At 40.5% G+C, this 16,139-nt stretch overlaps 1 protein-coding gene across 1 annotated transcript in view; it reads left to right on the forward strand.

Moving 5' to 3' along the window:
- The window catches only part of SLC1A7 (solute carrier family 1 member 7), a 49,777-nt gene that overhangs the window by 12,566 nt on the left and 21,072 nt on the right, over positions 1-16,139 (forward strand). Inside the window, exons 3-5 of the mRNA XM_062003430.1 lie at positions 2,273-2,488; positions 13,994-14,036; positions 14,837-15,056. Coding sequence (XP_061859414.1) covers positions 2,273-2,488; positions 13,994-14,036; positions 14,837-15,056 — 479 coding nt within the window. The remainder of the gene's footprint in view (positions 1-2,272; positions 2,489-13,993; positions 14,037-14,836; positions 15,057-16,139) is intronic.

Below are 16,139 nucleotides of genomic sequence, written 5' to 3' on the forward strand. Positions count from 1 at the left end.
TAGGAAATACAAAAGGTACTTTTTCTTATAATTCTTTATCTATATCCTGTGAATCATAAGATTGCTGCTCTAGAGGTCAACAATGAGGAACTTCTGTGATGTAACTGTTACTTCATACAATAATTGTGATAGTATGTCTCTCAATCTTTCTGTCTTCTGCCCTGTTCCTTCTGACAAACATATGAACAAATGAAGCAAATGAAGACTAGTTACTGCATGGTTACTGTGTTAATGGTTGGTTACAGTCTCATACTAGTGACAGGCATTTCTTTCTGAAAATTGTTCTGAGCAATTGCTTAAAACAAGATCATCAGTGTTACCCCACAGCCGTTGGAGAACTGCTTCCAGTGGTCCCTTCTTAAAACTGAGCATTGCAAGCCAGTCTGAATGCAGACCTTTGCTCGTGCTTCTGCCACAGCACAGCTACCCCTGTTGCACCTCCATAGTTAATTACTTTTGAGGACTTTCTCATCACAGCATGAACTGAGCATGACTTTATCTGGTGACAGGATAATCTCATTACAGATGATGATCTTGTTAATGAATATCCCCAAGACAGAGCAATCTCATTATTAGCCCCCTCAGGATTTGTTACCTAAAAGCTAATGTATGAGCAGATTCTAGTGGCACAACATCCTTCCAGATCCTAATGGCCCAGCATCTTGAGGCTGAGGTGGCACTCCCAAAGGCATAGGAACCACTGGGCATGTTTTATTAGCATTTTTGGCCCTAAATACTTCTGGACATACTTCCCAGGGGAACAACCAAGACAGCTGAAGTGCTACATGCAGGGTTCATCTCTCCATTGTTCTGTAGAACACAGCATAATGCAGTGGCATCAAGGACAACAGAAGCAGTCCAGCTTTATCACATCAGTGGTGGCTTCTGGGAAGTAGCAGCAAGAGAAGTGTACTGTCTGTGTCCTTGGCAGTGCCCTTTGCAAGTAATACCTCTGCATTCTTTCCTACCTACAAGTTACAGATCTGCTGGTCAACTTGTCAGGCCTTCATACCACTGCTGTCTGTTTCCCTGCACAATACATCTATAAAGAACACTGAAAAGGATTGCCATGAAAAACACCCAGCTCGTTAAAAATCAACCCGATTTTCACTTTTCCTTTTTTTTTTTCAGGGAAGGTTAGGGTGGGAGAGGATCAGTGCTGAAGTTAAAATATAGAGGCTGTAGTACATTCTTTTGAGAGAAATGTATTTAACTCAACATGTTTCAGAATATTTACTCTTATGTATGGACCCATCCAAGGGAAATGCCAAGGAACTAGGTATCATCGCTGCTACTGGGTGTTTTAATACGTAGTGCCATGTACACAGTGACTTACAGACATGCAGAAAGGTAGAATTTCTATCAGACACAATGATAAAAGAGAGGGAAGAACAATAGTTACAAGAGTGAGAGTTATTGAGATGCTCATTTTCAAGTTGATCCATGTTACAGCACAACCAATGTTTCCCCTTGCTCCTAGAGTGATAACAAAACCCGTGCTAGACAAGAGATTGGCAATGCAGAAAAGCAATACATTTTCTTAATTAATCTAGTGGATAGCAGGAACCAGAGCACTAAATCCCACCCATTTGATTTCATTAAATCTACTATAAAGGTTAAGCTGCACTTTAGCATTGGCTCTAGATAACCTCACTCAGCAGAGTGAGGTCAGGGAGGTCTCATTCAAGGAGTTGCAGCTTAGTAAATGACTATTTATGAGGAAAGGCCTTTCTCTATTTTCATGAGAAAGCTAGACAGTGGGGCACACCAAATAATAAATGTGTATTTTATTGCACACGCAGTTTGCCTGAGATGGATGCTCTGAAGAGTTTACAGAGAATTATTCAGAGCTAGATCTCAGTTTAAAGCCCCAGGCAATCAATGTCACTGGAAACTCCAATCTGCACCTCAGGTCACTTGGAAACAGTGTCAGGGTCTATGTCTGAACAGCCTGGAACAGGTTCAGGGACCAAACAATGCCCTGTCTAATTTGCCTATAAAATGGAGTCCTGTCTAATTCACCTACAGTGGGAGCTAAAGTTCTTGGGAGAGTTGTATAGCTTAGCAGAGGCAAGCTATACAAGCAAGAGGATGGACACTGGTCATCTTCTGGTAGTCATGGACAGGGAACTAGAGAAGAAAGAAAAGGCTGAACTGCCCAGAGCATTTTCTTTGCTCCCCACTGTGCAGCTACAGCTGCCCATGGAGTTTCATTTGCACGCCATGCATGTTCTGTAAAAGATATTACATATGCTGTATTTTCTTTCCACAGCTTGATGTCTGGGCTAGCAGCCCTGGATGCCAAGACTTCCAGTCGATTAGGTATCATAACTGTCACTTACTACCTGTGGACAACATTTGTGGCTGTGATTGTGGGAATAATTATGGTCTCCATTATCCATCCTGGTGGGGCAGCACAGAAGGAGAGCACTGAAGAAGGTGGAAAGCCCATCATGAGCTCTGCAGATGCACTGCTTGACTTAATCCGGTAACTGCATTCATTCTTTCTGCTTTCTGAAGGTAACGTTTTGTATATAACTGTGTGAGGAACTGTGGTCTGAGGATAAGTTCTGAACCTAAGAGTGAATATTTTCTTTAAATCAAGAAAAAGTAAATTTCAGAAGATGATTTTCAAGTTATCAGATGTTTATACTGGTTGTTTCTAGTAACATTTAAATGAATGGCCACCAAATATATTGGGAGTACTAAAAACATGGGAAGCAGGAGATTTTTTTAACCCCACAGAATCACACATAGCTTGTGAGATAAAGGACACAATTAGAAGACCACTGTTGTGGTATTTTTAATCCTTATTTTTGTTATATTATTTGCTCTGCCTTGTGGCTTCTTATCCATTTTATTTTGTTTGGCAGAAGAAAGCATTGTTCTTTTAGACTGATGTTAGAGTACTGGTGATATTTTGATAGTTGCCTAAACATCCCTCTTTGTCTCAACATTTCAGCTGCTAGTGGGATTAGTTTCCTGACTGAACATAGTATGTGCCTCAGATTTATTTTGCTCATGCAGAAAGACAAAGTTTTGCCTTTGGTTGATAGTTCCTTAAGTCAGTAATCTCATACTACATTGGGCAAGGGCTTTTAGGTCAAGCATGTATCTGGACCACAAAAAGTTCTCTTTGGAGTCTGATTTATTAAAATTATAAATGAAGCACAGCTTGTCTTTCAAAAACCCAAATTCCTGACCCTGACAGCATGTCAGCACACAAACTATTTTAACTAGACTTACTGCGACCTCAAATCAGAAGGCACTGGGATGAAAAGCTTATGAAAATCTTTTTTTGTCTTCCAAGCCCCACTCAGCCAGGCCATCTGAAACCAGCATGTTTTTCTATTGTATCCAGGTTTTACTGAGAACAGGATACAGTGTATTAGTCAGGGAGCTGCAGCTGAGAGCACTTTCATTTGTAGCTTTTCACAAAACCAGCATCTTCATCTGCAACAGGGAGAGACCCACTGCATGGCATCTGTATCTCTGCAGTGAACTTGCCATGATATACGTACAGTGGAATTAAAGCATGTGTGTTCATCACATAATGTTGTCCCCTTAGTCTCTTTCTGCTGCATAAAGGAATACAGGTTCCTACACCAAGAGGAAGGAACTGAGCAGGTTACTGGAGCTCTGACTCCCTTAATATGACAGAATAGCATAAGCAATAAAATGGAATTTAGGAAAACTCTGATCTTAATGGTTATCTTTTTAGTGACAGGGTTTGGAAGCTGTTTCTGGTATGCTGAGCTGTTTCTTAGGCCTCAGTTTTAGGCAACTAAAGGCATAGTGAGACATAGAGTGCAATGTTCCATTCAAACTGACCTTACAGTTGTTGCTAGAAAGAGTCTTCTTTGCCAGTTGTTCCCATCCTCTCCCTCAAAGCCATGTTGCTTTTGGAGGTTCAGAGTAAGCTGAAAGGGAATTTTGACATGCAAAATCCAAATTCAGTTCTATAGTGTTATATTTGCATAAAATGACAAAATTACTGGAACCTGAGGTCTGAGTTACTGCCTCATCTCTTCATCTCTATCTGGCTAGTCCCTAAACACCACAGGTTTGGTGCTAAAGGTTTAGGAACACTATTCTGCTGAGTCTTGTGGCACTTAAAAACCACTTGCAAATATTGTCTGTAATTTCCAACCAAGCATGGACTTTTAGTCTGTGACTCCTGAAAGTCTTCACTGTATTGGACAGGTGTCAACAGTGACAGGCCAACAAGCCACTCTCATTACCAAAGCTTAAAAAGAGAGGATAAAGCTCTTTCTTTGCTGTGCTAAGCAGCAGTGACAGCTGCAATCTTTCTACCTCGAGTGCACAAACGGATGTTTTTTATTCCTCCACTACAGAAATAACCATATTTACTAAATAAATAAATAACACAATTGTGGGGAATGGGCTTTCAGCCTAAGCAAACACTGTGGGTGAAATCCTGGCTCTGCTGAAGTCAATTGCAAAACTCCTAAATATCTATGTGGAAGTCTGGATTAAATGTAATGATGTATCTGCTGGTTTGAGCTAGAAAAGCTGATCTTTTAGCTCAATGGTAAATCACTTCCATTCACAGCTGGACACCATCTTTTTTTTTTCTGCCCAGATTGGCTTATCTTCTCAATTCATTAATTTCCTCTCAATTTATCAATTGCATATGTGCACAGAAGTTTACACAGGAAACATCTGGTATTCTGCAAATGAAGAATGCTAAAGGCACAAGTGAAGAGATGATTTATGTGACATCGTTGTGGGGTTTATTTTAAAAGCATGAATTTTGGCACAGTGATACACATATTCACCCTCACTGATTTGAGATTTGAAGCCACTTTGAAATTCTGAAGTGCATTATTATTTCTTGTGATGTTATCCATGACATTGTCAGGTCTGGAATTTTTGGCAGGGAGGATGTTGCTAGGATCTAAATTTCTTGAATTTTTGGGTGAGGGTTTTGCTTTTAGAAGTGGTTTGAATCAGGAATTAAAGAATGTACTGGCTTAGCAATAAATGAAACCGAGAAGTACTGCAGAACCTCCTGGTCATCCTAAGCACCTGCATCATTAATCAATAATCACCATATTATTCTACATTACTTTGCAGATGACGCTTCCCCTTTATATTTATCTGTAATGTAAAAAAACCAACAAAAGCAACAGAACCTCCAGTGTATAGGACTTGATTAGGACATAACAGTGACACTGTACTGAAATGGCTCTAAATCTCACATCAAGCATACATAATCTTATCAACAGACTGATATTCATGCCTCAAAAACTCTATCCACAAGTCAGTCATTTTTGGCAAGGCTAAACAGCAGGACTTGAAAGACTTCGTTTCTAAAGGGAATCCCAAGAGACTGAGGACAAGATTTGTGGCTGTGAATCTGCCCCTACTGCTTTCCTCCTACATTGAAACTGGACAGAGAGGCCATGAAGGCAGCATAACAGAAGTGTTTTCAATGTTCAATTAGTCTTTATACCTAAAATCTTTAGTGCTGCTTTGGCCTTAAATGCCTGAAGTTTTATTTTGATCTTATCCAACTTCAAACCAAATATATCTTCTTGTATGTGTGTAAGACAAAAAGTAAACTAGGTAGTTCACCTTTGTACCTGTGGAGGAATCTCCCCTTGCATAACTTGTCTCTATTGCCAGTATGCCAGGATCCAGGCTAAGGACAAATCAATTCAGAAAGCAGCTGTGAGTCTGAAGCTGTCCAGGAGATGCTGTTCTGATGCTGCTTCTCTCTTTAGCTGCCACTTTATTATTACATTACTACCTTAATTATATTCAAGGTTGCTGGTGCAAGCACTGCAAGCCTGATGGAAGTTTATTTTCTTCCATATTTAAGACTATAAATCCTCAGGCTAAGGATTATCTTGTTCTCTTTAATGCACCCAGTGCTTCATGAATTTTAATGGATTTATTCTCCTGATGGGCAATACTTCTGTGCAGTAGAAGTAGACAAGAAGCATTTTCCTTTCTTACAGTTAGAGGCCCAAGACATATTGAAAAGAAATTACCTCACTGAGGACTGTTCAGAAAAATCCATGGTGCCAGAGGAACTATTTGCAGCTTGTATGAAACCTAGCAGGGGTCCTGTTCTAGGAATGTGGATTTTGGGGCACGACAATGGAAGCAATAGCAACGAATCAACACACATCTTTACCTTCTTCTTCCTGTGTGAATTATCAGAATTACCTCTTTACTAATGTCCTCAAAAATAAAAGAGTGGATTTTTAGCAGCCTTTTGTGAGTTAGGAAATGAAGAAAGGCAAGATATCATCTAAAAAAATTAATTCAGACTCTTGTTTCATTCAAAAGGACAAAAAGGGACATACTTACAGGAGCAATGTTTAACTTAGAATATTAGGTTTGTTTGATTCTGCAACATACCCTGGAGGTATTTAAAAGACATGTAGATGTGGTGCTGAGGGATGTGGTTTAGTGGTGGCCACGGCAGTGCTGGGTTAACAGTTGGACTCAATGGTCTCAAAGGTCTTTTCCAACCTAAACAATTCTGTGATTCTACATATTATTCTGACAAGCAGAATACAAAATGAATACTTGTACAACAGAATAAATTACTCAGGACCACACTGTTTACATTAGCAGTTAATATTTCCACCACATTCTGTTACCATTGTCAAAATACCTGTGATTTAGAACAGTAAATCCTGCAGCAATTTAAATCTTGCTACATGCATTTGTCACCAAGGGAAACAAAATTTGGCTGATGAGATTAAAAACAATCAAGCAAACAGCATAAACATTCACAGGAGGAAATAAATTCCAGCCAAACTAGGGGTTCACTCTTCTGTTTTAGGTAAGGCCAACTGCATGTGCAAACCCAGGCACCAGCAAATGACGGGGTCACAAGACACTTTTCATTTTCCTCAGTTCTAACCAAACAGCATGACATCACAAGCTTATTCAGTCCAAATAAAATAATTCAGTAAATACAGACAGGATCAAATAGTGCCTTAACCAGTGACACATAAATGTATACATTTCTGAAGTGTATTAGAAAGGTCAGAGCATTTTACCACTGAATATTCAGGATTGCATCCAATTTCATAGCAGGTACCAGGAAACTCAATTTGGCTTAACCAAGAGAGGGGGTTTTTTTGGTGCCATTAATAGTTAGAAGAGGATATATGCACTGTAGAGGATTTATGTTTTCATGGGAATCCTGAGCAATCTTCAAAATTATTTCCTTTCCCTCTTTTCAAGCTAAGGGCTATATTCTACATTATCAAAATTATGTGTCTTGAAAATAGGGCAGGAAAAACCCAATATCTGCAGTAGTTTGGGAAATGTCCAGGCTCCGTGGAACCCCTAATCACACTTTTAAAAGTTTACAGACTGACTTGTATATACACACAACAGGATAATTAAGAGTGAATCATCCTGACAATTGGCCTGGACATTTTCCAATGTAAACATAGGCTTTTTATTTAACAACTTTGCCTTGCTGTAACCATAGTGAAAATGCATCAGGCCTGTAGTGTTATCTTTGATAAGATTCAGCCTTTTCAAGATTCCTAAAGTTGTGGTGTACTTGTGCTTTCACTCCAAAGAATTGTTTCTCAGAAAGCCATAGCCCTGTTGGGGCTGTGTCAGGACCTTCTCTTTCAGAAGCAGCAGGGCAAGGAGGTTCAGCCTCCAGATTTCTTACTGGAACTGAAAGGCCATGCAACAGTGTTACTCTCAGGGCAGATAGAAAGTTTATATGTGTGGCAAAATGATTCCATAATATAAAGTTCTGCTCTGATCTGCAAGAACAAGATGCAAGACAAAATGGCTTAGACTCATCAGGACACCATCAGGAAAGTATTTCAGATGTATACTCCTGTGTTAAGGACAGAATTTGTGGCTTGTGGTAAAGTAACAGTAGCCAGGAGTCTACACAGCTGATGATAAAATCATGCAGAGGTCAGCAAAAGCAAACAAATTCTTGAGATTAAGATAATGTCACTGAGAAGGAGCCCAGCTTTTAGTAAATAGGAACCACAGTGCTGTTCATTCTCGTGCACAGCTGTAAAACCTGGAAACTTTACAGTTGTCATGTAAAGCTACTCAGATTCCATTTTTACTCTCTCTGTACCCTTGCTTTATAGAACGACAGAGTAAGATCCTAAACACTGAAGTATTTGAATACTGTCAAATACCTGGTCTTAAAACAGCGTTCTTGAAAGCTGAGCTAGACTAGTTCAAATTTGAGAGTGTCCAAAGCTGTTTTGTGGCCAGTGCAAATGCAGGCCAATAAAATATTATGAGGATACATATGTAGCAAAACCCCAGTCTGGTGGCTTTAACTCCACAGCACAGGAGATACTGCAGCCTAAGACTGGTGTGGCAGGGATTAGCTACCGCTAACATCAAAGTCTGAGAGCAAAACCAGATTGCTGCTGCAGAGCACAGAGTGCCCCTGAGGGAATGAGTGTTCTGAGTCAAGGAAAAAACATCTGTGGTACCTGTGGCTGCTCTTACACTTAAAGAAGCTGGACTCGTTTCTTATTAAAGAGATCTGCAAAAGCTGAATGCTTTGACTCAACAGATGTTGAAGTCAGAACTCAGGAGTATTTCAGATATTCAGTAGTGTAACTGCTAGTAGTATTTGGTCTGTTATTTCTAATAGGAGTTATCCATGACCCATCAAACTGGCTATACCAGTAGCTGTAGGCTAATGTTCTATGAACAACTCACCTAACAGCATGAGCAGTAAACCACTTTAACAGTGTTGGTATTTGTATCACTACTGTAGCTCACAGTCAGCAACCTTCTGAAGAGAGTAAGAGGGCTTCCACATGCTGGGGGTAGTGTCAAGGCATAGCATGAGATGAAAAATAGCTCCCTAATATCACTCAGCTTCCCAGACTGGAAATCTAGGGGAGCAAAAAGGAGTGAATAGTGTTAATTGATAGGTAGCCCTATGTGTAATGGGAAGCTGCACCCTCAAAGCTGCTTCACAGACCAGATGCTGTCTGGTCATTGTAGCTACCATTGTATGGCTATCAAATTTCAGAGCACGTGTTGCCTTAGTCACACATACACATTTCTAACTTGATATGTCCTTACATCTGAATCCTCTTATCCCACAGAGAATTCTGGAAGGACTCCAAAATTTGCTAGTAGAATGAACCAGCTTGTCACAGCAGGATGTTGTCAAAGAAGGTGTTTAGTAGGTCACTTGTGTGTACATGCTGTGACCCCAGCTAATGCAGGCCAGGAGTGCTGTGCCGGCTGTGGATCAATAGCTCACCAGCTGTTTAAGGTTCACTGAGTTGATACTGAAGTTTCATGCACATTCAGTCTTTCAGCCTGTGTTAAACACTGCTGCTCTGTCTGGCAGAATTCCTGAAGCAGAAGATGCTCTGGGAAATGTTCTTCCTCGGGGCAGACAGTGTTTAGCTCTTAATTTTTTATGTAACCAGAAACCACATGTCTCAGTTTCTGTTTTACAATTTTATCCTTATCTTAGACCTGAATTCATCCGTGTTCCATACCATCCCCACTGTTATTCACTAGATCTAATTCCCTATTATTATGTGAAATTATTTCTGCTAGGAATTCTGAATTGTGCCACTAAGATTAGAGACAACAGTGCTTGTACTAGACAAATGAATCTCAGATCACTTTAAGTTTCCTGCACTATTATTTTGTGTCCTGCATCTTATAAGGGATCTGAAAGTGATGCTGGATATGTAGAAGTACTTTGTCTGCTTAGCTTTCTCAATTCAATAAACATAACAGCATTTACAGGTGGTAACAGCAATGAGTAGCTCAGCTTGAATTATTACTTCATAAGCACTGACAGTACCTTTAATTCAATATATATCAGTGATAAACACAGTGCCTGTTCTGAGTAGAAACACAGCCTCGCTTTATGATCTTGATACCAGAGTTTTACTTTGTCCAGAACTGCAGTAAAACTAGTAGAAATCTGCAAGGGATAGTCTCTGATTCTATGATCACAGGCTGGATGCCTAGAAGGCAGGTGGGCACAGGCTGCAACGCCCTGTCATTAATTTTGTAATGTGTTTGGACAAATGTGTCTGAATTTTGTGCTAGACTGAAGGTCCTACCTCAGCTAGTGTTCCCCAGACACCCACAGGAGGGTTGCTCCCGGGTAGCCAAGCTGGCTGGCAGCTGGGAGGATCCTGCCAGCCTTCTTCATCCCAGTTCCATGGTATAAAGTCAAATTCTCCACTACCAGTCTCATTTCAGTCTCTCGTTCTAAAACATTCCCCTGAGATCCCTGGAAGAGACCTTGAAGATCATCCAGCTCCAACCCCCTGCCATGGGTAGGGACACTTTCTATTAGGCTGGGTTGCTCAAAGCCCCATCCAGCCTGGCCTTGATCACTTCAGGGGAGGGGGCATCCACAGCCTCTCTGGGCAAACATCCATATCATGACTGGAAATATTAATGTGCAGCAGAACATATCCCCAAAGCAGGAATATTTCAAGTTGAGAAGCCTGACTGAACCTACAAACCCTCCCAGTCATTTCCCAACTCTAGGACACAGATTTTTTTCTACATTATTTCTTTTTACTCCATTAGAGTTCTCATCCACCAATTGCTATCTTGAATGTTTTTAATTAACAAAACTAAATTTTGGCTAATACTGGATTTTTTCAATCCAAGTAAACCAGCTTAAAATAAAAAATAAGCTAAAGCTCTGGCAAACACATTTAGGTCAGCCCTTTACTAGATAAATTGTGTAACTTTGGGAAGGCTGGCCTCAAACACTAAAATATTAAAAAATATTGGGAAGAATTCCAGCATCCAGTATTAAATGAGTAGTTGTAAATCCTGCAGGATAACAAATGATAAAGAAACAAAATGCTTTAATCCTCCAGAGATTTGTCTAGCAGTTAACCTAGCTACTAACCATATGATATTTTCTTTCTTGAGCAGTCTTAATTGTTCTTAATTCTACTAATTAGGACTATAAAGTTAAGAGAGAAATTGGAAATCATCAGCAATTAAATTCATATTTCTTTGTAAAGCTACAGCCCCTACATGATATTCATCATAGCACTCCTCAGTGTGGATCCGTGCTTTCTGAATATTTCACATCCACACAGCAGGTCAGAGAATAATCATCACACTGACACTGTGCACTCCTGTAGCCCCGTTCATCTAATCATCTCAAATCACAAAACAAAGGCAATTTAATATTAATGAAGCCTTTAACAATGTGGAGGCAGAATTCCCTTATGAGGCATAATAAGGCAGTAACCACATTTTCTCTCCAGTACTTCCCCCTGCTATAAACATCCTCTCCATTATCCCAGGTCCAGCTCCATCCAGCTGTTCTTTAATTAGTCCCCTGTGTCAGCTGAGCCCATGGGGTTGTGACTGCATCTGATGGGAAAACAATGCACATCTGGCTGTTGTCTGTGTCTTGCTTTGGCTAAAGGTTTGACATTTGAACAGCAGAATCATCAGCTTTATGGATGATTTGCAGAGCTAACCCAGATGTTTTTGCTGCAGTTACCAGGCTGAAAGCTTTGTTGCTGGCAGCACAGCACTCAGACATACAGCCCTGCTTATAGTGGTGCAGTGAGCACTCATTACTAACCACATCATTGGCTTAGGTGTCTTAAGCTAAATCCTTCCAATTAAATGCAAGTGTGTACAAAGGGACTGCATTAATTTAACTAAACTTTGCTAACTTATAAACATTTCCTTATATGGAAAGATGTGCTAGATGACTTTTAAAGGTTCTTTCCAACCCAAACTGTTCTATGATTCTATATGGCCAAGCTGCTCTCCTCTGCTATCACATCCCCATAGCACACAGCCATCATCATACCTGGAGCTTTTAAGATTGGTAAAATGAAAGAAGCTGTTGCAGTGTAGAGCACAGCTGGTGTATGCTGTTTCCCTGCAGGAATGCCAGGCAGTAGATCTGGCTGCAAGGAGGAGGCAGTCTGAACCATCTTACCTGCACTGAGGCAAGGAAAGGCCAGGATGGTCAAGGGAGAGCAACTAAAGTGCTGCACAGAAGCCTTATATCTTGCATGATAGTAACTTGTCTAGGTAACACTATTTTGCTCTAAAGCAACAGCCTTACCAAAATGATATGTGATGCCTTCATGTGGCTTATTTGCTGTCACAGAGCAGGCCAGCAAACCCCTGCCTTTTTCAGTCTTCTTTTTCGACCATTACAGAGCGCTACTACCCTTTAACTAAAGTTCTTCCTCCTTGCTTTACCCTGAAAAGGATAATTAGTTATCTTTTTGCAGCAATTACTCTCAGTGTCTGATGCTACTGAAACAGAATCTACGTCAGAATTTTAAGTGTGACCATAATGTCACATTATGGTCATTTAAAAGAGCCATAAAATTGGGGGTTTTTTTCTAAGCCGATGCTGCACACAATACACTTGCTGTGACTCCATTAGCAGCTGGAATTTGCAGAGAAAAGCAGGTCTGGAAAATGTCTCAATTCAGCATGCCTTTAACTGCATATAACTCTCTCTATATATCTCAATTCTCTTTGGAATGGGAATGGGGTTTTCACATATTTTTAAGTGTTTTCCTGTCTTGGGGATTGAGCAGGACTTTGAATAAAAAAGTCTTTTACTTGGAGGATTCATGAGTTTCTCCTTTCATAAATATATGTATATGAAAGCATATAACTGGGTCATAGGCTGTCATTGTCTTCTGCCCCTAGGTTCAGAAGCTGAAAATAAATAAGTTCTGAAACGATTCTATTAGAATCATCACATAAATCTTGATTCTCAAATGCTGCACAGAAATATTTGACTTTTTAGCTTTTTTGCTCAATTATTCCTCTTATAAACCTGTAGAGGGTGTACTCTCCATTTCAAATTAGGATTGAATCTCTTTCTGCAAAGTACTAATCCAGCTCAAACTGAAGTTATAAATTAGCTCCAGATACTGTTGGGTGAAATGTTATACACAGAAAGTCAGAAAAGATTACAAGAGTCCCTTTTGGAATTAAAAATCTGTTGGTCTCACTGCAGATCTCACAGCATATGGCCACTGCCTTTCTCTGTAACTCAGCTGTGAGCAAGGATGAAGCTGTTGGCCTCACTTCAGACTCTTGTTCTGAAGCCTGAGAACTGTATTTAAAATGAAATTTAGCAGAGACTGTACAGCTATAATCTCAATTCTTGTAGTCAGGAATGAGATCCTCTTTTTGAAATGCAAACTGTTCTTGACTAAACCACAAAGTCTACATCACAATTTCAGTGACAAAAGTATATCAGGAGGTACTACAATACCTCCTGTGAGAGGTGCTGTGAGAATTATCACACAGTAGTACTCAGAAGTCCCAAAACAGGTTACAGCACCTATATATCTCAGGAGCATGTCCCTGAACACCAACTCTCTCTGGGACAGCTCATTTTCTAAGTAGAAAAGACAAAGTATGGAATAAAAGAATATTCTACTCCCCAGTTAGCACATGGAGAAGGGAATGATAGCAGTTATGCTGCCTCAGTTCCAACATGAAGACTGTGGCAGAGCCAGATACTGAAACTAGAGCTCCTGGGTCTCACTCCAGGTATTTAGATGCAATCCAAGGTCTTTACTTCTGAGAAACTACTTCTCTGTTGAGCTTGGCTGTCAGGTATGGCATGAGTGGGAGAGAGTGCAGTGGTAATGAGTACAAGCTGGAACAGAAGATGTTCCAAATAAACACAAGGGAAAACTTCTTCCCTGTGAGGCTAAGGGAGCACTGGAAGGGGCTACCCAGATGGGTTGTGGAGTCTCCTTCTCTGGAGACATTCCAAACCCACCTGGACGAGTTCCTGTGTGACCTACTCTAGGTGGTCCTGCTCTGGCAGGGGGGTTGGACTTTCAAGGTCCCTTCCAGCCCTTAAGATTTTGTGATTCTGTGATTCTGCACTGATCCAGCTCTTCCTCTCTAGAAGGATAAATAACTGATTTATTGAGGAAGACAGTAAACAGAAGTTGTTTTCAGTTCCATAGAAAATATTCTTCTATTTGTTCATTTTCAGGAATATGTTTCCAGCCAATCTTGTTGAGGCCACATTCAAGCAGGTAAGTGGCTATATTCCTCTTACCATTGTTGAAAGAGATGAATCAGCATCATATAAGACAAGTCTTTTAATGAAACAGAATCAAGATAGAGACATTGTGTATTATTTCAGATACTCTGAGCATCTCCACCATTGAAGACAAAACAAACAAGCATGAAATGCATGGTGTGACCAGACATGCATACCTATGTCAGCTCCACAGAGCTCAAGAAAGGTGCTATAGGGAGGCAGAACAATTTATGTTCTTGGCCAGTGTGCCTAGAGCATGGTTTTTCTCTTACCATGGGACTGCAGTCACTTTGAGGGCAAAATGCTCAAGGGAAGAACAAAATACAGCGTCCAGTTAAAGCAACAGAATAATGTATTTGGGGAAAACCTAATTACTCAGACTGGAATTTGGTTAGAAAACCTTGCCTAAAAGTTCTGAGTGAGAAAGAGGCATTGCTGTATTTGTTTCACCTGAGGGAATATTTCATGGCAACCTTACCTAGAGAGACAGACAAGAGCACTCAGAGCCTCTAGGGAGTCCTTCCTGATTGTGTCTTATAGGAAGTTAGCTCTGTCAGGAGATGATGTGTTTGCTGCACAAGGGTCTGACTATAGGAAACTTTGTTTTTGTTGTGCTTTTCCAAAATGTCAACTGTTTTATAGATTTTAGCAGCACAGGGCCGGGAGCTGTCCTTCTTTTCATGCCTGTCCTTTTAACATGCAGCCTTGTTGCAACAGAACACTTAGGAGCTTTCATTAAACCATTCATTCTTGCTGTGATTTTATAATAAAAGCTGTTTTCTTTCCTTTCAGTATCGCACCAAGAGTATTCCCATCATTAAATCTAACAAAGCATCTTCTGAAAGCACCACTCGTCGCATTATAATATATGGAGTCCAGGATGAGAATGGATCCAATGTCCAGAATTTTGCCCTGGATATCACTCCCCCGCCTGAAGTGATTTACAAGTCTGAACCAGGCACTAGTGATGGGATGAATGTGCTAGGGATTGTGATATTTTCTGCCACAATGGGTAGGTTTCAGATATGTTTGGTTTGTAATAATCCAAGGATCCCTCTAAGAGAAAAGATGGGCGTTGGGTTGATTGGTGTCTTGATTTTTTAACTCCTTCTGTCTAAACTTTGTGGGGAAAAAGGTAAAACTACTACAGAGCTGTTCTCCTAACCTTTCTAAGATACATCTTCAAAATCCTTGCTAACTTTTGTTCCATGCAGTTCTGTTTTCTGTGAAGGCATAGAAAAATGGCATTAAGGTGAATACGAGTTCTTATTACCTCCTTGATGCTGAGTTTAGCAGGGATTAGCTATACTACCTCTTCTCTCATAGTGTGCAGGAATTTATTAGAGATTATGCCATGTGGCTAAGAGCTGAGGCATCTGATCCTTTTTTTCTTGGAGGAGTACACATTATTTATTCACTACAAGGAAAATACTTGCACTGAGATAGAACTTGGTACATCAGGGCTGAAGACAGAAAGGCCCAGTTCTGTCCACTCCTCTGTCTGTCTTTCCCAATAGCCACAAGCTTAGGCAGGACAGTGTTGTAAAGAGCAAATTTCAGTTATTCATAAAAGAGAAAGGGTTCCTTCTTTTTTACATTATACAGAATTAGAAGTTAAGACTCATATAAAACTGACACCAATCAGGCTACAAAAGCTGAACTATATTTAATGTCCTATTACCAAAGATGAGCGACACGCTTAATAAAAGAGTGTTGTTTTCTGACCTCAAAGTTACAGCCTAGATGAACGTTAACAGGCTTATAAACACACATCTTGAATGCACTGTTATTGTGAAATCCCTGGATAAAACAGCTGGGAGCCTCTCTCCCTGCCTCAGGAGGGGGTTGCCCTGGAAGCGGTGCTGCCTGAGACGTGGCTCCAGAATGCAGATGTGGGCTCTGAGGGACAGAGCCCAGGCTCTTGCTCCAAGCAAGGGCCCTGCATATCCAGAGCAAGTAGCAGCATGCTCCCTAGTCATAGCCCCTGCTTCCTCCTGAAACTCCCTTCAAAGGCAGTCTCACTTGGTGCAGTTAGCTTTTGAAGTGCTTCCATGAGCAATTAACTCGATCACTTGTAATCCTTCCAGGGAGTCAA

Source organism: Colius striatus, chromosome 10, assembly GCF_028858725.1.
Source record: "Colius striatus isolate bColStr4 chromosome 10, bColStr4.1.hap1, whole genome shotgun sequence".
NCBI lineage: Eukaryota > Metazoa > Chordata > Aves > Coliiformes > Coliidae > Colius > Colius striatus.